The 20,959-nt window shown below is 40.5% G+C and overlaps 1 protein-coding gene across 2 annotated transcripts in view; it reads right to left on the minus strand.

Moving 5' to 3' along the window:
• Positions 1 to 330: 330 nt before the first annotated feature.
• The window catches only part of gnal (guanine nucleotide binding protein (G protein), alpha activating activity polypeptide, olfactory type), a 46,119-nt gene continuing 25,490 nt past the window's right edge, over positions 331 to 20,959 (minus strand). For both annotated transcript variants that reach the window (XM_040142694.1, XM_040142695.1), the window contains exons 6-12: positions 6,130 to 6,184; positions 5,942 to 6,015; positions 3,427 to 3,485; positions 2,277 to 2,397; positions 1,574 to 1,704; positions 1,417 to 1,484; positions 331 to 873 (exon numbers count right to left, since the gene is read on the minus strand). In XM_040142694.1, the coding sequence (XP_039998628.1) occupies positions 727 to 873; positions 1,417 to 1,484; positions 1,574 to 1,704; positions 2,277 to 2,397; positions 3,427 to 3,485; positions 5,942 to 6,015; positions 6,130 to 6,184 (655 nt within the window). In that variant the 3' untranslated portion in view covers positions 331 to 726. The remainder of the gene's footprint in view (positions 874 to 1,416; positions 1,485 to 1,573; positions 1,705 to 2,276; positions 2,398 to 3,426; positions 3,486 to 5,941; positions 6,016 to 6,129; positions 6,185 to 20,959) is intronic.

Consider the following 20,959-nt stretch of genomic DNA (forward strand, 5'->3'; position numbering starts at 1 on the left):
TGGTTTCTTCGGCATCCAGTCGTCTTCCATGCGGATAGAAGAGGCAGGTCGGAGTGGGTGATGGGGGCACAAAAAAAAAAAAAAGGGGGGGCAAAGGTCATGGTGGTGATGCCAGCTTTAACTGGCAGGTGACAAACAAACACACATGCGCTAGCTCAAATGGCATTCCTCCTACTCGTCATTACACACACACGCGCACACGCAGCCTCTGTACTGAGGTCCTGTAGGTGTGTTTTATGTATCCACACCCACCAGTACAATGACAAAGCACACGAAGGACACGAAGGGGGGGAAAAAAAAAAAAAAAAAAAAAAAAGAGGTAGCCCAAGGCTTAGTGGAATGACAAAAGTCAAGGCATTCAAAAGAAGGAGTAAAAGAAAAATAGAAAAAAAAAAAAAAGAAAAAAAAAAAAAAGCGGCACGCAACAACTTTGTTCCCCAACCTTCCTTTTACATCGGTGACATGGGGATGAATCGGTCTCAGAGAAAAAAAAAAAAGAAGTACAAAAAGCTAAGAAGTTAAGAAGAGGAAGAGGATTTGACACACTTCAGTAGTACTTCATAGTCCTCGACAGGAGGGGTGGTCAGGGGCTGTTGAGGGTTTCTTTGGGGGAGAAGAAGGGTGAAGGTTCAGGGTGAGGAGGAGGAGTAGGGGGAGGAGGAAGGGTTCGTCAAGGATGCAGAATGGTGGAGAAAAACACAGAAGGCTGACGGAGGCGGTCTCCCATCACAAGAGTTCGTACTGCCGCAGGTGCATTCTCTGGATGATGTCCCGGCAGTCGTTGAACACCCGCCGGATGTTCTCTGTGTCCACGGCACAGGTGAAGTGGGGGTAGCAGTAGTGTCTGCCGTCGCCGCTCGCAGTGCTGATCCGCTGAGGGGAAAGAGAGCAGACAGAGATCGGGGGGATGTCAGTTCATCTATGATGTGACCCGAGGAGACAGGTTCAAGCTCCTCTGGGGGCCGTTTTTGACCCTGAAGTTCCTTCAACTAGGCTGTGTCCGAACCCCCCCACACACCCCCGTTCACTCATTCACTTCCTCTATAATGTGATTTTGGACGCAGCTTTAGTCTCTTTTGCTGTTTTCATGAGATTTGTGGACGCTTAAAAATAAGATAAAATATTGCCACTAGCTCCAGTCCCTGTAACTTTAGCTTTGAGTGGTTTGAACACTTGTCTGTCCTTTTACCCTCCTTCGACATCATGCTAAGTAGGAACACAGCTGGACTGAACAGCAGCCGCCAAGGCCGTGGCTTCACTGTGGTTACAGAAACCGAGGATTTACATCTTCTTTTGACTCTTTATTTCATGCCCTTGCAGGCCCTAAGCTCCGGAAGAAGTTATTGAGTGGACATTCCTTAACTCACTTCAGCTCAGCTCACTTCAAACAGTCCAGACATACGACGGTATACTTACAAGAAACTCGTCTCGGATGAAGAACTTAGCTCTCGTCACTCTCGGGTCTTCACCAGGTTCGGGAGTTGCTGAAAGAACAACGCATTGACAGTTCACACAGACTGATGTAATATGGTAAGAACTGTGTAAGGATATGGGCATTTAGTGGGGCACGTACCTTCATTTGGTATGGTGTAGCGAGCATATTCAGGGAAGTAGTCTTCAATTTTGGATTTTCCAGCTAATACTTTCTCAGCCAGCATGTCCTGCTTGTTCAGGAATAATATGACCGATATAGTGCGTAACCATCTGAAAAAAAAGAGCCACACATAGCGTTACAGAAGAAACATCAGCACTGCATGGCAGAGGGTTCAACAACAGGCGGCATGGCTCAGAATGTAAAAGCAACAGCTCCCTACAACAACAAAAAAATAAAACAACATTCCTCTTTTGCTTCTTGGTGTTTACAGTTGTGCACAGATGAGCAATCTCTGCTCCTCTGGGTCAACGTCACGAAACATGTCGCTAAACTTGTCAGACCAGGTGAGAGGAAGGTATGCCAGCCTTATTGTCCGGACGTCGTGGCTGCTGCGGTTGTTTGTCGTTAACGACACTATATGGGCTGAGACAGCTAGTGTCACACCCTACGCTTCCTGACGCAGCTACATCATCAAGCATACATTTTTTTTTTTTTTTTTTTTTTTTAGAGGAGAAAACAACCATCAACAATGGGGTATGCATTTCCACTACTGTTTTTATGTCCATATTTTCCATATCAAGATGTTTTAATTAATCCACTGTGAGAGAGTAGAAAGTGAGGCAAAGCCCCCGTGGACCTAAAATCATCCCGTCAGCTCAAACTACACTTGTGTCTGTCTCACCTGTTGTTCCAAATACTGCGGAAGAGGTCCAGGGCTTCCCGTAGCCTGTTGGTGTTATTGTCTTCCCTTATTACCATGTTGTAGCTGCTGCTGGCCACCACGAAGATGATAGCAGTGACGTCTAGATGGAGAGGAGAGGTACTACATAAGGGCCTCGGTTTAATCAAACTGCTAGAAGCAACATTTTGGACTGAAAAATCCTTCACTTTTACACCTACTCACAAACTCACAAAGAATAAAACTATTTGTCAAACTTCTTTTGACTTAAAAAATGTAATCGCGCTTCAAAAGGTCTCGTAAGTTGGTGAAGAGTAAATCCTAGATGACTGCAGAACAGAAACAGCTTCGCACGCCTTTGTTTTCCGTCTGGCTGATAAGAATAAGAATAAGAATAAGCTGTTTAATTAAGAATAGAGTAGTTTTAGTTTATTATTTGCATTTGAACTTATGATAGGATGTCACACCACTTTTTCTTTTTTTGGCATTTAGCATTGGGGCAAACAAACAAGAATAAATCTGGCATTGATTTTGTTTACAATCACTGTCTCAGCATCTTCATTGTCTGCACTTGTCAGCACTAAATTCTCTGATGTACCTCGTCAGAATTTTCTTTCCATTTCAGCCAATTTTCTATTATTTCATCCCAATTTATATATTTAGATATTACAAAATATATTGGATGGTTGTTCATTTCTTGTTATTTATTCCAAGAGATTTTAAGATTTCACATAAGTAAAATGAACCTTTAAAAGTATAATATTTATATACTGAACTCGCAGAATAACGTACCGATGAAAAAATTGGAGGGATTTTTTAAAAAGGAAGTACAATATGGCAGGTGTATGGTATCTCTGAATTGCGATCCTTTCGCTGAGCATACATGTGATCAATCTCACTTGAGAGTTGACCTTGGCTGTAAGTCACTGGATAAATGTGTCTTATCTATCAATGGCAGCTGTTTGACATCCGACATTTGTGCAGGAATGATCCAATGGTAAGAGACGAGGTGACGCTGAAGCTGGCAGAAAATTCTTTAGGACAGACGAGATGTGACGCCGGGGAGTCGAAGGTTTACTTTTTCATTTTTGGTGCAGGACGTACAGTGTGGCTATTTGAAGGAAGACAAGAACCAAGAGGCTTGAAGTCTCACCGTTAAAGCACTGGATCCATTTTCTCCTTTCATCTCTCTGGCCCCCAACGTCAAACATGCTGTGGAGGAGACAAAATACGGGGTCAGGCTCAGACACAACAACATGCTCGCTGCTGCCCTCTTCTGGCCACAGTGTCCATCTCTCTACTGGGACAGGACTGAGGACAGGAAAGTCAGGTACATATTGTACCATAGTTGGCTGGCCTGAGAACACTGACACACAACTTTTATTTTAATGATTATTCATAGAGAGACGTTTATTTTTAAAAGATCGGTTTTCTGTCCTGAGCTAAATCTGCTCCCGATCCCAGGTCTAGTTTGCGAAAAGAGATTCTAGATCTTAATGGAACCAGTCAGATTAATGGAGAAATAATATGAAGAACGCCTTTATTTGCACAGACTTGGTACCCTATGTAACCATGGCTGGATGTTTGGAAGTCATCACAGCTGAATAATGTAAAAAACGCACACCCAAAGGGAAGTCATGTCCCAGAGCTTTTTTATCAATCATTCCGGATGATATAATTTGATACAAAGGCCCGTTTCAGATGGTAGAATAAGCCTTGTGTGTCTGCGACTGCGGAAATGGGTCATCTCATCTGACATCATCAGAGCAGTTACAGAACATTTACTCTAACTTTTATCGGCAGCTCTTGTAACTGCACCCGATGGTCAATGGCTTTCAGCTGGCTCAGAGATCACACCGGTCGACCGCAGAGGATTCATTTTTTACTTTAGCCACTTAGATGACTGTCATGGTTTTGAGTTTCAGTCTGCTCGTACATGCTTTCATTCATTCATTCTAGTTGTTTGTGCATACGTGTTCTAACTCTGTCGTCATTTCAGACCCTGCCAGTCCCACTTGTAATCACCTGACCTGCTCCTCCGCCCCACTCACCTGTTCACCTGTTCCCCATTCCCTCATTAGCGCCCGTTTCCACTTGCTCTCTGCCAGATTGTCTCTGTGCCATGTGCCTTAGTTTTCCAGTTATCTGTTCTTTGCCTGCATGTTTTGATCCTGATCATGTGTTTGACCTTGCCTATGTTTTTGACCTTCCCTGTGTTTTTGAGATTTTGCCTCAGCCGGACCCTTTGTACTTTTGTTTGCCTGCTAGGATTTTGTTATCCTTGTTTTTTTTTGTTTTTGGTTTTTTTTGTTTTTCTAAGTAAAGACTCTTTACTTTTACATCTGCCTCCTGAATCATGCTCTTGGGCCCCGTTTCTGAGAACTGTTACAGATGACGTTCTTTTCCACCTCAGCTTCCAGCTGCTGAGCAGGATGGGATTCAGTGTTTTGTTCAAGGACAAATTGCTGTTACAGGAAACGAACTTATGACATTTCAGGCTCTTAACACGAGGCCAAGGTAAATATAGAAATAACACCCAAGAGGGCATTCTTAAAACTGGGATTATTGGTGCAACAGTGATGTAAAATGAAGTTACGGGGAAATGTTTTTAAAAAAAGCAAATTATTTGCAGAAACTGGAAAATGCCTGGAGAGCTGCCTTTTTAGGACTGGGTGACAGAGTTAGGAACAGTTGCTGCATAACAATGAACGTCATGCCGGATGTGGACAGGACAGAAAAACTTTTGTGGGGTGTGTTTTTTTTTTTTGGTTTTTTTAAATCATCTTTTAAGATGTAAGAGAAAGAATGATGCGGAAGCATACTGATGACACTGATTTTTTTTTTAAATGTGGGATGTATGCTTTTGTACTTTCCGCAGGGTCACCAAGGTGAATTTAAGACTTTTGATACCACATAAAATGTAATTTAATACTTTCATGGTCATGATAAGCAAAGTATGAAAAATATCTCATTTTGTTTTCATTTTTGTTTCCCAGCTGTATATAAACAATTTTTAATAATATCATCAATTAATCATTGAACATGATTCAGACCTTGATAAGCAGCAAAAAATGGATGGACCGATTAACAGATTTAAAAAAACAAAAAAAAAAAAATCTATTTAAGGCTGATATATGAATTTTACATCCAGTAAGGTCTGGAACAATTGTATGGGGGATTGTCTAGCCAGTTCTTGCTAAAAACACATACAGAAACATTTTATATATAACGTTACTTCCTATGGCTTCTAAGACCTTTTTTGAGAGAACTGAAATCACTGTTTTGTAAGACCTTAAGATATTTAGATTGACCCATCCTGATTCTGTGTTTGGGTGGGAGTGGGAAATTTGAGAAGGTCTGTGTTTCTAAATAGGCTTTATTTTTTTTCCGAGTTACAGTTCTTCCAGAGTTTTTTTTTTTCTTTTTTTTTTTCTTATTTTGTTTTTTGGAGGGGAGAGTTTATATGATTACAAATTTATTTGGCAGTCTCTTTCTTTTTTTCCCCAAATTAGTAAACTAGTTTGGTATCAGCATGGATGGAGCATTTCTTTGACCAAGCTCAGGAAAAAAACATTAAATAACAAGGGATAAACTATGAATAAACTTAGCGCAAGCATGTTTTCATCATGTGTGTTTTATGTCCCAGTAAAAGCCGAACAAAGACTTACTGAAAGTTCACTTTGTCTACTTGGAACCTCGTCTCGAAAATCCCTGAAGTTAACACTCGGCAGCGTAACAGGTCCTGTAAAACATGGAAACCGGGGAGATATCCAGGTCAAGAAAACCAATTACAAAAAGCAAGGTTATGGAAGTGATTCACAGCCCTTATACTGAACAGATGTACAGGAGGACTGACCTGGTCCGTTGGTGTGTAGTCGCTCTGTCTTACAGAGTCAATTCTGTCCAGGAAACTGCAAATAGAGAAACAGAACAGACTCAGATTTTGCACTAAGGTCTATTCACTTCTATAGACTACGGGAACGACAAAGTTATTACGATTTAACTACGTAAGAAAACCAGGAAATAAAGGAAATTTGTCTCCATAAATACTGATTCCACAGTAGACAAAACCAAACCATGAGTAGTGAGCAACAGCTCGTCTCACAGAAAAACCCAAAGCCACTTTCACACTAACTAGTCCAAAAACAAATGAATCCATTTACGTGACCCTGTCCCTGAGGTGCAATTCTATCACACCTCTCCAAATCTGATCACATCCCAAATGTGACATCATTTATTAAATCTGTCTCCTGTGCAACACCTTTTTGAAATGAATATTTAGTTCATGTCCATGTGAGCTACAGTGAATGCTGCAAGAGGCAGCCACCATGTCTGTGGAGGCTTGATAGGCTGGTGTTAAGGCAGATGGTTACCACAAGAGGGCAGGGCTGCTCAGTCTGAGCTATTTTGGTCTGTCTCTAGCCAGAGTGATTACATAAGGCGGTTATTGTGGAGGTTAGACAGCTTGCTGTTGCCATCTCTTCACTACTGAGAGAGCATGTGTGGCGGTGGCAGCAGCAGCAGCGGCGGCGGCGGCGGCAGCAGCAGCAGCAGCAGCTGGGCCCCTCTGCAGCACAGCAGGCAGGCTCAGGACACTAAGGCTGGGTACACATGGTCACTCAATGGATGGACAGAAAATTATACAGCAACTGTTTTGATTGTTTTGGGGAGGGGGGTTCTTATCATTTAAATATTTTTTTTCAGCAAAAAGTCCAAATTTGATGGTTCCAGCTTCTGAAATTTTGAATTTTTCCTTGTCTTTTATTGTAAATGTAAATAGATTATGTTTGGGTTTTAGACTGTAGGTTTGACAAATCAAGGTATTTCAATATGTCACTTTGGACTTTGAGTAATTGTGATGGGCATTTTCAACAACAAACTGTTAGATTCAGCCCAATCTGTTACCCTGAGTTATTCCTAAATTAAATGAAAGATAGGAAATAAGAAGTAGTCCAGGTCGCAGCCAGTGACCTGACAACAATAATATTAAAGAAAAATGAATAAAACTACAATAGAGAGAAATGTGCAAAGTATGTGTTTCTATGAGAGTAAACAAAGTAAAAGATACAGCAGAAGCGATAAAGGTGCGTCAGGTATTTCTTGAAGAGAAGAGTTTCCAGCCTACGGCTGAAGTTGGTGAGTGACTGGTATATAGGACACAGATGTGGACCAAACAGACTACTGTGTCTCACCATCCCTCATTTTTCACCCAAACCGTCTGTGGCTTCAGGATGCCACAAGACGGACAACACGACTGCAGTACACAAGAAACCTGATACACATAAGATTAGTAGACAGGGTTTGGGTTTCTGTGGAGTTTAAGCCTGGGATAGTTGTCAGTTCATGTTCAATTCAGCGCTTAAAAGTAGCACACCTAACACACCCATCTAGAATTAAATGACTGAGAATGAATGCTCCATTATGAACCATTAGATAAGAGAGACACCGCTCTTGTGCTCTGACAACAATGTTTTCATCACACCGACTTTATTTCTACCTGACAGTCCACACAAAAGGAGAAGTAAGGCAATTTCTGAAAGAGCACTCGACTTTCTCACACAGAGCTCAAGTTCATATGCACTGGATGCATCTACTGCACCACCCCACAGAACATACATTACGTACAGTATGGGGAAAGACGCATTTAAAATACATTTTCGTGACAATATGCAAAGTTAACTGTCTACATTCAGTTGATTATCCAAAACTACACGTCATTTCTGTTGTTATATATTTAGGTCTGCAAACAAATATTATTGCATCTTTCAATTATTTTTATTGACCTGCTGGTTAATTATCTTTAAAATGTCACAAAAATGACCAGTGCATGCCAAATGTTACCACACCCTTAACCGACATCTAAAAATTGCGTATTTATTATTTTAGTACACACTACACTATGTACTTATTAACCAGACGAGATACGTGGGCCAAGTCATCTCCGCTGGCTGATCATAGGTCTAATCGAGTATGTAAAATTCCCACAATTCTTTTCTGGCTACAGAGGAGGAGTCCCAGCCTTCAACTTACACCCCGACCTTCGAACGGTTGTTACTTTTTGGCCAAGCTGCAAAACCCAACGGATGGACCTGAACCTTAACGTCTCTACAGACACCAAACACCTAAACCTGAAGCTTAAAGACACCCTGGCTCTGTAAAACAATGTTTTGATGAACAGGTGATCATATCCTGTACTCTTGTGCTATAAGTTGTTCACAGTTTAATCAAAGTTTGATTCCCCCTGTTCAGGATCAGTCTTAAGGGGCCCGAGGAAGTAAAAGTATACAATATTTCTTTTATAAGAAAGAAGCAAAGATTAGAAAAAAGTCAGATAATAAAGACATACACAAATTGTTTATATCAGAAATGATAGATTAATTTTTTTAGTTTTTTTCTTATTTCTTACTCAGGATATCATCTCATTTAGAGCTGCAACTGATTGATTAGTCAGTCGATGAATAAATAAATAGTAAATAATCTGCAAATATTTTGATGATCAATTATTTGTTTCAGTCATTTTTCAAGCAAAAATAGTAAAACAATGCCAAACATTGGCAGATTTCAGCCTCTCAAATGACAAGATTAGCTGTTTTTCTTTGTCACATATCACTGTAAACCAAATATTTTTGTGATGGGCATTTTTTGACATTTCATAGATGAAACAGTTTATCAAAAAAATAATCCACAGATTAATCAATAATGAATTTAATCATTTGTTGCAGCCCTTATGTCATTAACTTACTTGTGGGCTCCCCAACACCCAGGTTGGGAATCACTGCTCTGTCAGCATCTTATGAGGACGGATAAGTATTTCTGCTGACTATAGAAGGCAGTAATGCATATAGATACTCTTAAACATAGCAATAAGTGGAAAAAACATGAAGAACAAGACAAGAAGCTGACGTAAACAATGCAGGTTTCCAAAATGTTTTATGAAGTAGGAAGTACGTTCAAAATGTTTGTTCCACCTAATTGGATTAGGGTTGAACTAACATTTTCCTCATTTTCATCGATTAGTCTGCTGATTATTTTCTCAATTAACATTTTAATCTATAAAATATAAAATAGTGAAAAATGCCCACCACAAGTTCCCGAAACCGAAGTTGATCATTGCATAAGACAAAAAGGCAGCAAATTCTCACAACTGACAAATCAAACCTAAGAAATATTTGGTATTGAGCTTGAAAAAATAAATTGAATTTTTAATTTATTACCAAAATAGTTGCCGATTTCTTTTCTGTTGATCAACTAAACAATCGACCAGCTTTTGTTTCTTTGCTTTAATCAAAGATACAGTGTGTGTTTTTTTAATGTGAAATGAACGTAGACAAAAACAAAAACAGAACTCAAGCATCATTTTTAAACTGAGACAAAAATACAAATCTGAAATCAACTCAGTAACATGCAGAGATGCACTGACTTGTGTCTGGGCTTAGCAGTCATACAACAAAAGTTTGTTCAAGAAACGCTACCACACAATTCATTGCATCTATTTTTTCAATTAGTCCTTCTCTGGAACTAAGTCAAAGACAACCAGCAAAGCCATCCGAGTGTATTTGAAAAGACAAAATATAGACTATCACACAAATTCATCTCGCCTGAGCAGACACGTATTCACACGCAAAAACACTGGCAAAACCTCTAAAAACCTCCAGCTTTTGCCCCATCACTGCAACAATGTGGGAGTATTTTTAGCAAGCCTTCCTTTCAGAAACCTAGCTAGGTTATAATTACTGAGTGCTTTGTGACTGCCATGTGACAGAGGTACTATTGGTAGAGCACTGGAGAGCCAAATATAGTCCTCGTACCCGGCAAGAAAAAAAAAGAAAAAAGAAAAAAAGAACAAGGATCATGGATACAGGAAAAACGCAGCGAAAGATAATGCTGATTACCGAGTGGCCGTCCACATAATGCCTTATGAAAAGGTTTAGGTGCAGTTTTCAGTGACTACAGCTGTTCTGGTCGAGTGCTACAAGTAAACGAGCTGCATTTCATGTCCAGGGAAATCTGTGGTTTGTGTTGGTTTCTTCAGTTTCCTCCCAGAACTGTATCTAAATCATTACGTGATGTGGTCATTCTGGGCAAATTAGTGGATTTGAGGAATAAAGGCCCCCGGTTTTTTACTTTGTTCTTGGTATATCTACAGTACCTACATGGAAAATTATGATTTATTACTTGTTATGGATTTATCTTTGTTTTTCCCACTTTATAGTCTGTTTGCAACCATCAAACGACATGAATCCAGCTGTAATTTCTAATTTATCTTTTTATCCTTACACACTGACCCCTACATCAAGAGGCCTTTCACTGTTCCATGATAGTTTGTTCTAAATTGGCAGGTTAAATTTAACCTAAAGTCCACTACTATCTTGTCTATTACAGTCCCTCTCTTTCTGTCTTTGGGGCTGGGTTGTCTCTGTATTTAGCCAAAACACATTGTACTCGTCCTGCGGGCCAGTCTGTGTTGCTATGTATAGGCTTTGTTGTGGACAGTATCACTTGACTTGGCCCGGTCTTTCTGTGTTGTTGGCCTCATCTTTCCATAAAACACAGACACATGCATGCATACACGCACACACAAGGCCAGAATCTCATGCACACACCAATATGTTGAGGGACAGTTGATGCTGGGGGGGCCTCAGGCCTCAGCCCCCACGTGGTCCAGGTCACATGTTGCTGACCATTGAGCAGAAAAGAGGGTAGAGGGAAGATGGTGGTGGTGTTGATGGTACTGGGGAGGCTGAGGTATTAAAACGCCTCATACCGGGGCTCAGGGACAACAGTCACCCTGCTCCACGAGGGGCTACCTCCTGAACCAGAGCACTGATACAAGCTTTTGTACCATTAGGTCGCTTTTGGAGAGCCACAACAAACAAATAAACAAACAGGCCTAAATACAAATACAGCTACAAGGAAGATAAAGTAGACAACTGGCAAAGAAGTGAACTAAACGACAACAATTTGGTTTAAACATTAAAAGTAAACTGCCAAAGTAAACTGTATGTATCAACACAGCATGTGTCCCAAAACATAGAGACACTTGTGAACATGTATGAAAAGAAAAAAGACTTTGAAAATGCTGGAGTAAAGGCGTGAAAAAAGTCCCCTCCAACCAACAGTCAACCTTCACACCAACCAGCAGTACCCGGCCTCATGTGCTCATTTGATAATTGGGTTGACTTTTTACAAATAGTGGACCATCTTTAATTAGCAGAGCAGAAGATCCAATCAATAGTTTCCATATTTTGAGCCGCTCAGGCCAGCATAATGGACTTTCACGTTAGTCTCCAACTGACTGGTGACAGTGCTTTAAAACTGCTGGACACAGCGGCAGCACCATCACACTGGTAAAGCCTTATTTAAATGTTGTAGTTCACAGGCCTACAATATTTTTCTGTATCATATTTACTGTAGCTTAGTTGTGTTTCATATTTATTTTGCCGTGACCAAAGGAACCATTTAAAGTAACGAATCATGATATTTATTTGGAATAAATGGGAGAACAAAAGTGGTATGAGCGGCATTATGCACCCTTGCTGGGTGAAAAAAGAAAAGAGCACCACGTAAAGTAACTTAAAGTTAATTTACGGGAAATTGACCACAAACGGGAACACTGTACCAACCACACTGTTTGACAAACAAATGATATCTGGGAAATGCAGAAACATGACTGTCACAGCAATGACTGCTCATCACTGAACGTGACACTAAATAAATAAGATACAAAACAAATAAAATCCATTATCACCATTTTAAATCTTTGGTCTGGAACTGCAGCTAATGAGCATTGTCATTAGGAGGGAATCATTGCCTTGATTAATCTATTCAAAATTTTGTCTACAAATTGTCTGAAAATAATTTTTAAATAGCCCATTATAATTTCCTAGAATCCAAAGTGACTTATTTTGTTTGACCAACAGTCTCAAGCAAAGACACTGAATTTACTATGATATAAAAGAGATAATTAGCAATAATGCTCATATTGGAGAAGCTGGAAACAGAGAATGTTTGGTATTTTTCTTTGTAAAAAAAAAACAAACGAAAAAAAACCCCAAATAAAAAATGTCAATTAATCAATTATCTGACTGTTCATTTCAGGTCTGCTTGGATCATTCCTAAAATATATGCCTGTCAAACTGTAATCTGATATCTCATCTTGAAAACTTTTCCTTCATGCTTCATCTGTCTTCTCTTAAAAGACACCATGTATCCAAACAAAACCAGTTGCACAACACAGCTCATCACATAACACAGACTGCCAGAGCTATTGAGCTGGTACAGCACACACAGCCACGTGCAGCAGGACAAAGTGTAGGTGGAGCTGTGCAGGATCCTGGTCACCTGGTGGAAAGATCTGAGCCCGGGGTTCAGCTCATCCATCCAAACAGGAACACTGCAGTTTGGGAGATGGATCTGAAACTAGACAAATCCATCAACAGCTCAGTGGGTACTTCCTAAATATAGGAGCAAGAACGGAGACACTCCTGAAAGTCAAACCAAATCTTGTGTAAACACAAGCGCCTGCTTTATCTCAAGGCCGCCAATTCGCCTTCCAGGGCCGCATCAAGTCATGGTTTTGAAAGGTGTTGTATAAAAATGTAAAATACATTGTAATGCCCTTTTGTCTCTGTTCAGTGTCTACGTGGACCATTACATTACTTCTGCTTAAAATAGACTCAGCCCCCAAATTCAGTGTTTGAGCCACAGTGGGGACTCTGTCAGGCCTGAACCATGTCCCATGTGTAGCTCAGTTCTCACAGTGAAATTGACTTATGGGTTTCTCTAAATAATATTGAAGCCCAACATCGATATACTATCTGTCAGCTACTGAATTAGTCTGCGCCAAAAATAGAAATCCAAGTAAAAATAGTCTAATCAACAATATCGAGCAGGTTTCTATTCTCTCGCCCGCAAACAACCGCAGCCTCCATGTCAAATTAGTTGTTCCGATAGGAAGTCAACCGATGACCCTGTGAAAATGAGCTTTTCCTCTTTTCCCCTAATCAAAACTCAATAACCAATGACTAATATCAGACAGGGGAGTCTAAAGTATCAGCGCAGATTGCATAAGCCTGAACTGAGCTGTGCAGGCTGAACTGGCTGGTGATTAGAAATAAACTATAACTACATAGGAGGAAAGAAATTCCTAATGAAAACAAGAAGTTAATTTCTTTTATTTTTCTAAATCTTATTTTAAGATTTTAAATGTGTAGATTCTCTGAATGAAATTGAGGGAGAACTGTAGCTGTGCAGGCCCGTGTGCTGTTTGTGTAGTTTACAAACAGGCCTCCAGGTGGCATCCCTTCGCTCCTGCTGCACATAGCCTCTCTTCCACACTGACCCTGCCTGCTTTTAGCAGCTGGGTTCCCATGGCAACCCCAGTCAGTCCAAACCACTTCTCTCTCTCTCTCTCTCTCTCTCTCTCTCTCTCTCTCTCTCTATCCCCCTGTCTCTTCCTAAGCCAGGCTGCACTTGTATCCTTCCACTCCCAGACTCTCCCATACATCAACACAAAGCAGAACCATGCTCTGTGCTAGCTTTCTACACTGTATGTGTATCACTGTGTGTATGTGTGTGTGTGTGTGTGTGTGTGTGTGTGCACGTGCGTGCGTGTGTCTGTGCGCGTGTGTGTGTGTTTGGTGGGAGGGCACAGCAAATTTAGGCTTATGAAGACAGATTATTTTAGAGAGTGTCACCGTTTTCAAGCACACAACAAAATCATTTTCAGTAATCTGTAGTGTGTAGCATGTAAAGAGACACAAAATTACTGAACTCTGTCACAACCTGGCAGATCCAGTGTCAGTTTTGATAAATTTGGCGATCAGGGTTATACGAGTTGAGAGCTGAACTGTGGGGATAATTGATAAAGATGTTACAAGTCACGGAGCAGTCAATAGGAGTCCCGCGAGACGGGCCTGGCTACGGTAATGCACACTGGAAAATGACACTTTATGGCCAAGTGGTAACCATGGTGATGTTGTGACGCAATTGTAACAACAAACAAAAACTAACGGCAGCTTTAAATACACTGGGATGCAGCTAGTCTGTACGAATTCCCAAGTTATTTTACAACGTCATTTCTGTGATACCCGCAGATGAGGGGAAATGGAAGTGAAGTGAAGTGATTTGATGTGTCGGTGATTAGTGGGATACCTGTACAGAGTAATGAACGTACAGTGTCATTGCTTTGCCAACGAACAGGTGAGAACAGGGTCAGAGGACCCAGACGGGTACTGCAGATTATTCCAGTGGTTCGCTGTAAAAATACTAACACTAATCAGTTTACTGTTCAGTAAAATTAGATCCTGAGCTGATATACCACTTTCTTCATTTCACTCCACTAATACACAGCTCTGAAATATGAAAAATCTATTGTCAAATACACCAAAATCTTATAATTTTGTTGTGGGTGATGCTCCTTTGCTTTCGTCTCCACGTTCTGAATATAGTGGATTAGAGCTGAAACAATTGGTTGATTAATTGATTAGATGATTGACAAAATAAATAAATAAATAATAATAATAATCAACAACTATTCTGATAATTTATCGTTTAAATCCTTTTTTAAGCAAAAATTCCAAACACACTCTGGTTCTCAAAAGTGAAAATGTGGTTCCATTCTTTCTTATACGATACTACACTGAAAATCTTTAGATTTTGTTCTTTTATTCTGACAACACTAGCAATTTAAAGCTTTCACCTTTTGTTTCCAACAATCTTCTTATATTTTTCATGACAAAATATTAAACGATTAATAACGAGTAACGAGTAGATTAATCGATAATAAAAATAATCATTGGTTGCAGCCTTACACTGGACTAAAAATGGCAGACCAAACCCAATGTCTAGAGATACAGGTGAAAAGGGTTTATTAGATAGCAAAATGCTAGCGGACTCCAATGACAGTGCAACTGGCATTAACATCCACTAATACAACAACTGTTTTGTGTTTGGTGTGTGTCTGGTGGGCAACACTGTATATATGCTTTAGGTATACAGATTTTATGGTCAACAATTAATATTTTTCAGTAAAGTCAAAAAACACAGCTTTCAGCATTTAATTTTCCAATTACTTTTTATTTGGTCTATACAATATCATAAAAATAATGAATTTTATTTGTTGTCTAACCAACACTCAAAAGCCCAGTATCACTCAGAAGTAACCAAAAAGGCATGCAAATGAAGTGGATACTCCCGACATAGAATAGTTATCTTGTCAGGGCACTTTAAGATAGATACGGACCAGTATCTAGTTGGTGTTCATCAGTATTGAGATGCTCCAGAATCTCAGGTTAAGAATGCCTGCAACAATAAATCATCCAACCAAAACCGCTGAACCATGGCTTGTGCTAGGGCCGGATGTTTACTTAAGTTAGCCTCCGAGCTACCTCCTTCAGCCTAGCCTGATGAAACAGCCAACAGCTCAGTCTGTCTAGGGAAACAAACCGCTGTGACAGAAAAATATAAAAGGTTTCTATAAATAGCCTTGTGCCCCCCTCTGACCACATTCCACAGGAGGCTAAAGTTGAGGCTTGTTTGACTAGTGGCTGAGGTGGAGGGAGACCTTTTGCCTGGGTGTGGCTGTACACTGCTAGCTGCTAGCCTCACTGCTAGCCAGGCCTTCAGGCTACACAACCTCAGCTAGAGTACATAACCAGGCCAAATTCCGAGCAGACGCTGAGGGGTCTGAAATCGAATGTGATACAACACATGCTAATGTTAATGCTCAACACACGTGGTCATGCACTTTTTGGTGGATATTGCATGGCTCCAAGTCTGCTGTTGCTCACTCTGATAGGCAACAGGGAGAGACTGAGGAGCTGGGAGCCCCTGTCATGATTAGACAGCAAAATGTCTCCTCGCGTGTCAAACCCCGCTTTGATCAATTCAGCTCCCCCCTCTCTGTCTGTAGCAGTGGAAGAAATTGTTGAGCTGTGTGTGGAGTAGGGGGAGACAAGAGTGAGCAGGAAAGCATATGGGTGCATTCATACACTCGCGATGATTTGTTTATGTCAGGGCATTAAGAGAAGAGAAGGTATGGCCAGGCAGTGCGTAGTCGTTCTCTCTCACTCTCACTCTCACTCACTCTCACACACACACACACACACACACACACACACACACACACAAACTCTCACACACACACACACACAAACTCTCACACACACACACACACAAACTCTCACACACACACACACACACACACACACACACACACACACACACACACACACACACACACACACACACACGCACACACACAAAACCAACACAGAGGCGTTTTGTGTCTCACCTTCTGCTACTGACCTTCCCTTTGTTTACAGCGCATTGCCGGGATACTCCCTTTGATTCGGCTGCGCACACGTGACCCTCCGCCAGTTTCTGCTCTGCAGTGCTGCTGCTATAAATAGCCTCAGCTTGCCCTGGCTCCACAGCTAGTTTACATAAGCTCTAAGGGGGTGGGGGTGGGGGGTGGGGGGAGAAAAGGGAGCGACAAAGGGGGAGAGAGGAGGGGGGAGCCTCGGTGAAGAGAGGGAGAGAGAGGAGGAGGAGGAGGAGGGGGTCTATGGACGACCATTCCACAATCTCTGAGCAGGGAACCTGCAGCGCCACTGCTGTCCTCCAGCAGTCTGTGCCTTTACACTTCTGGTGAACAGCAGGGTGTGTGTGTGTGTGTGTGTGTGTGTGTGTGTGTGTGTGTGTGTGTGTGTGTGTGTGTGCGAGAGTGTGTGTGAGTGAGAGAGAGAGAGGGGAGAGAAAGGTGTGTCTGTGTGTGTGTGTGTGTGCGCGCGCGCATGTAGTAAGCACACAGTAACAGACTTGCAGATATCCGCCATTCACCAGCCTTGCTCTGTGTCTCTGTCTGTCCTTTAAAATGGACGAACATTTTAACCCAAAAATAAAAATCTATTTATAGCTACAATTCTCCTTTAAGTGGAACATAAATTCCCATTTTTCTCTGCAAGACTGTTCATGTTTAAGATCAGCAAGACAATACTAACAATTAACACAAACCTACAAACAAACTAAACATGACACAATTTTTCTAATTTGATACGCAGTAAAAAAGTTTTTAGTTTCTTGTATATTTTGATATAGATTTACATTTTAAATATACTACTCAAAATGCATATGTTTTCCATGGAGCAGTGCGTTCTCTCTAATGCGATTCAACTCATTGACTAAACTAAACACAGTCTGTCAGAGCCTCTGGTCTCTAGATACAAAATAAAAACACACTGGCAGTGTAGCTAATCTTGTGACATGTAGCATGCTATGATGAGCAGCTTTAGGCTCTCTTAACTGTTTCCAAATATCCAGGCAGGCTGAGAGTTTTCAACACCCCACATCTACAACTTCTACAACATCCAGAGCTCTTTAAAACACTAATGGACAGAAAAAGCCATTAACAGTTACAGTGACACAAAATCTCAGGCCCTACTGTTAAACTTGAAGATGTTAAATGTTTAAATCGGGCCCTGTCTGGAAAGGGGTTTCCACACACACACACACACACACACACACACACACACACACACACACACACACACACACACACACACACACACACACACACACACACACACACACACACACACACACACACTCTTTGGAAAAGCCTTCATAGAGGGAAAGACGTGTTCTCATGTGTTCTGCAACATCCTTTCTACTGTCGTTTTCTGGCCTCAAGAGAGGTCTGAATAGATAGAGAGAGAGAGAGAGAGAGAGCGAGAGAGAGACCGAGCGAGCGAGAGAGACAGTCCCACAGGGGGCTCCAACAACCTTAAGGACAGTGGTTTGTGTAGATGGAGTCTCACTGGGCTTCGAGTAGATCAGATTCTACAGTTCAGCTCAAAACCACTCCTTCCTCTTCCTCAGAAATCATGCACACAAACACACAACTACACACTCACAGATACACACACACACACACACACACACACACACTTCCATAGTGCCCCCTTTGATTACTTCTCAGTCAGCTGACGGCAGGGTCATCTGATTTTAGCAAGTGACACGAAGGTTTTTGTTAATCTGGATTAAGGCCTTTTATGATTCTTTTTTATGAATTAAGTATTTATTTTTTTTAGGATTAGTGTAGTTTAATTATGATTAAAATTTGACTATTGTAAACATTTGAGTTAAATCATTTATTCTCTTGTTAAAAAGCTTAAAGCACAGACACAGAAATTAATTGGAATAGATAAAGAGATTCAATAAACTGAACTGAAACCATTTAGGGTATTTTAAGAGTTTGTTTACTGGAAGTGGCTACAGCACTCAACAACTATAAGATATGAGCATATCAAAAAACAGATATAAACATTAATAGTTAGAAATGCATTCAAAATCACTTAAAATTGGTGCTGTTTCAAAATCTTTTTGGGGGGTTGAATCTAAAATAAGGACTCACTTTTACTGAATTCTTTGCATTTTGATAGTTATGTGTTTTAATTTTATTTTCTGCGGCATTGTTTAACTTTGTGGAGAAAGTTGGTTGTACTGCTGCATTGTCCGTCATTTTTGTCTTTGGACCACAGTTTATAATCCAAAACCACACCAAACAAATTTTAAATTGTTTTTGTTCTTTCTTTTGCCTCCTCTCCATACCTGTCCATCACTTTCCTTCAGGTATGGCGTTAACTGTGACAGTCTAACAGACTCTCAGCTTCATACTTTTTTGATGCATAAATTCAGATTCTGACATCAGATTTCATTTTTAAACTAAGCAAAGCCCTAAAGTGGACAAAACAATAGAGTCTATAAAGGTTTAACACAATTTCAAATGCTGCTCTGGCTGCAGTGAGACAAACATCCCAGTGGAAAATCCATTTCTCATGCATTAAAAATAACTTGATAACCAATCTGAAAAAAGTTATTACATTGAAATATAAATGCACGGATCAGTTCAGACATGTTCAGAAACACCCAGAGCTCAGGAGATGATCACAATCTGCCTCATCCCCTGCTGTTATGTTTGTACATCAAAACAGCTAAAACATGAAGAAATCAAGCAACTTATTGGTGACAGAAAAAAGCAGCGGTGACATGCAGCCAGTGTATAAATATCGCTCTCTCGGGCTCTTCCGTGAACAGAAGAGACTCCTTACTGAGGAGAGCCACTGTTTGCGAAGCGTAGCCCCTCTGTTTCTGCAGGCCCTTCAGGGGCCGGGGCTGGCTGACAATGCCAGCCATTCTTAGCACTTTACTGCCCCAGATGACTGTGTCAGTGGCCCCCAGGCTGGTGACAGAGTCCCGTGACCAGCACTACACCCCAGCCCCAACCCCAGCCCCAGCCCCAGCCTAGACCAAGAACCAGACCCAGACTTAGATATCTGTTCACAACCCAGCCCAATTTCCAGGACTGCTGGAGACTTGTCCCGTCCCAGCTTTACCTCTCCATCCTGGGCCATCTACACAACACTACATCCTCATCTATAATGCTCCTTTGCAAATTCAAACTTTAGTCATGCTATGCGTTTCATTCATCTTAAGTTGGCATAATCTTTTTTAGTTCAAACGGTTAAAGCCTGGAGAGCAGCAGATGAAGAAGGTTTCGGAGAAATTAGTTCAATTTATTTAATAAAAAAAAAAAAAAAAAAAAAAAAAAACACAATGTAACTACCACTGGTCAGAAAATGGAAATAAGTTCCTTCCCCTGACAGGAGGGATGAAGCAGGGTGTTCAAAGTCCTTAAATCCTGTATTTTACAGCTGTAACAATTAATCAATACTGTTAATCAATTGGCAACTTTTGATAATTGATTAATCATTGACATTGTAGTCTTTTTTTTTTTTTAAGTAAAAACTCCAAACATTGGTGCAGAACTCTGGTTCCTGGTTCTGCAGTGTGAAGATTTGCTGCTCTTCTTTATGAATTGAATATCTACTCAGAACAAAATCATTCAAAGACTTAACTTTCAGCTTTGAGAAACTGAGGATTGACATTTTCTACTACTGTCTGACATGTTAAAGACTAAACAATTAATCTATTAAGCTCAGAGGTGCAAAGTGGCAAAATGTTGTTACTAATTCAGTTCCAGTAGGAGTCAGGACATGTTGCTGTTATTAACATCTTTTAATATATCCATTTTCCAATCCAACCTGAACAACAAACAATTTTCCTCACCACTTGATCTTTGTCTCTTCTATTAAATCCTCATTAGGATCAATGGATGGCTAGATCAAAAACAGTCTCATCTTCGTTTATGTTTTGCATTCATGTGTTTAGTTATGTGTGTGTTGTGTTGAGAGACGTGTTCAAGGTTCAGTCTAAATGGGATTTTGGCAATTAATGACTGTAGATTGCTTTAGTTTAGTGAAATACAGTAGGATCATCATGTGATTTGAAAAGACAAGACCATAGGTATAGGTAACATTTGGGTATCGCAAGTAGGGCTGCAACTAGCAATTATTATCAATTAATCTGCCACTTCTTTTCTTGACCCGTCTATAAATTTTTTGGTCTATAAAACGCCAGAAAATAGTGACATGTGTCCAACGTTTTCCTACAGCTCGAGGTGATGTCTTCAATTTTCTCGTTTTGTCTGACCAGTGGTCTATAATCTAAAGATATTCAGTTCACTAACAGAGAAAGCATGACATTAGAGAAAGTTTGTCATTTTTGATTGAAAAATTGCTTTAAAAATACACCGATTGTCAAAATAGTTGAAGATTAATTTTTTG

This window comes from Xiphias gladius, chromosome 14 (genome assembly GCF_016859285.1).
Source record: "Xiphias gladius isolate SHS-SW01 ecotype Sanya breed wild chromosome 14, ASM1685928v1, whole genome shotgun sequence".
Lineage (NCBI taxonomy): Eukaryota > Metazoa > Chordata > Actinopteri > Istiophoriformes > Xiphiidae > Xiphias > Xiphias gladius.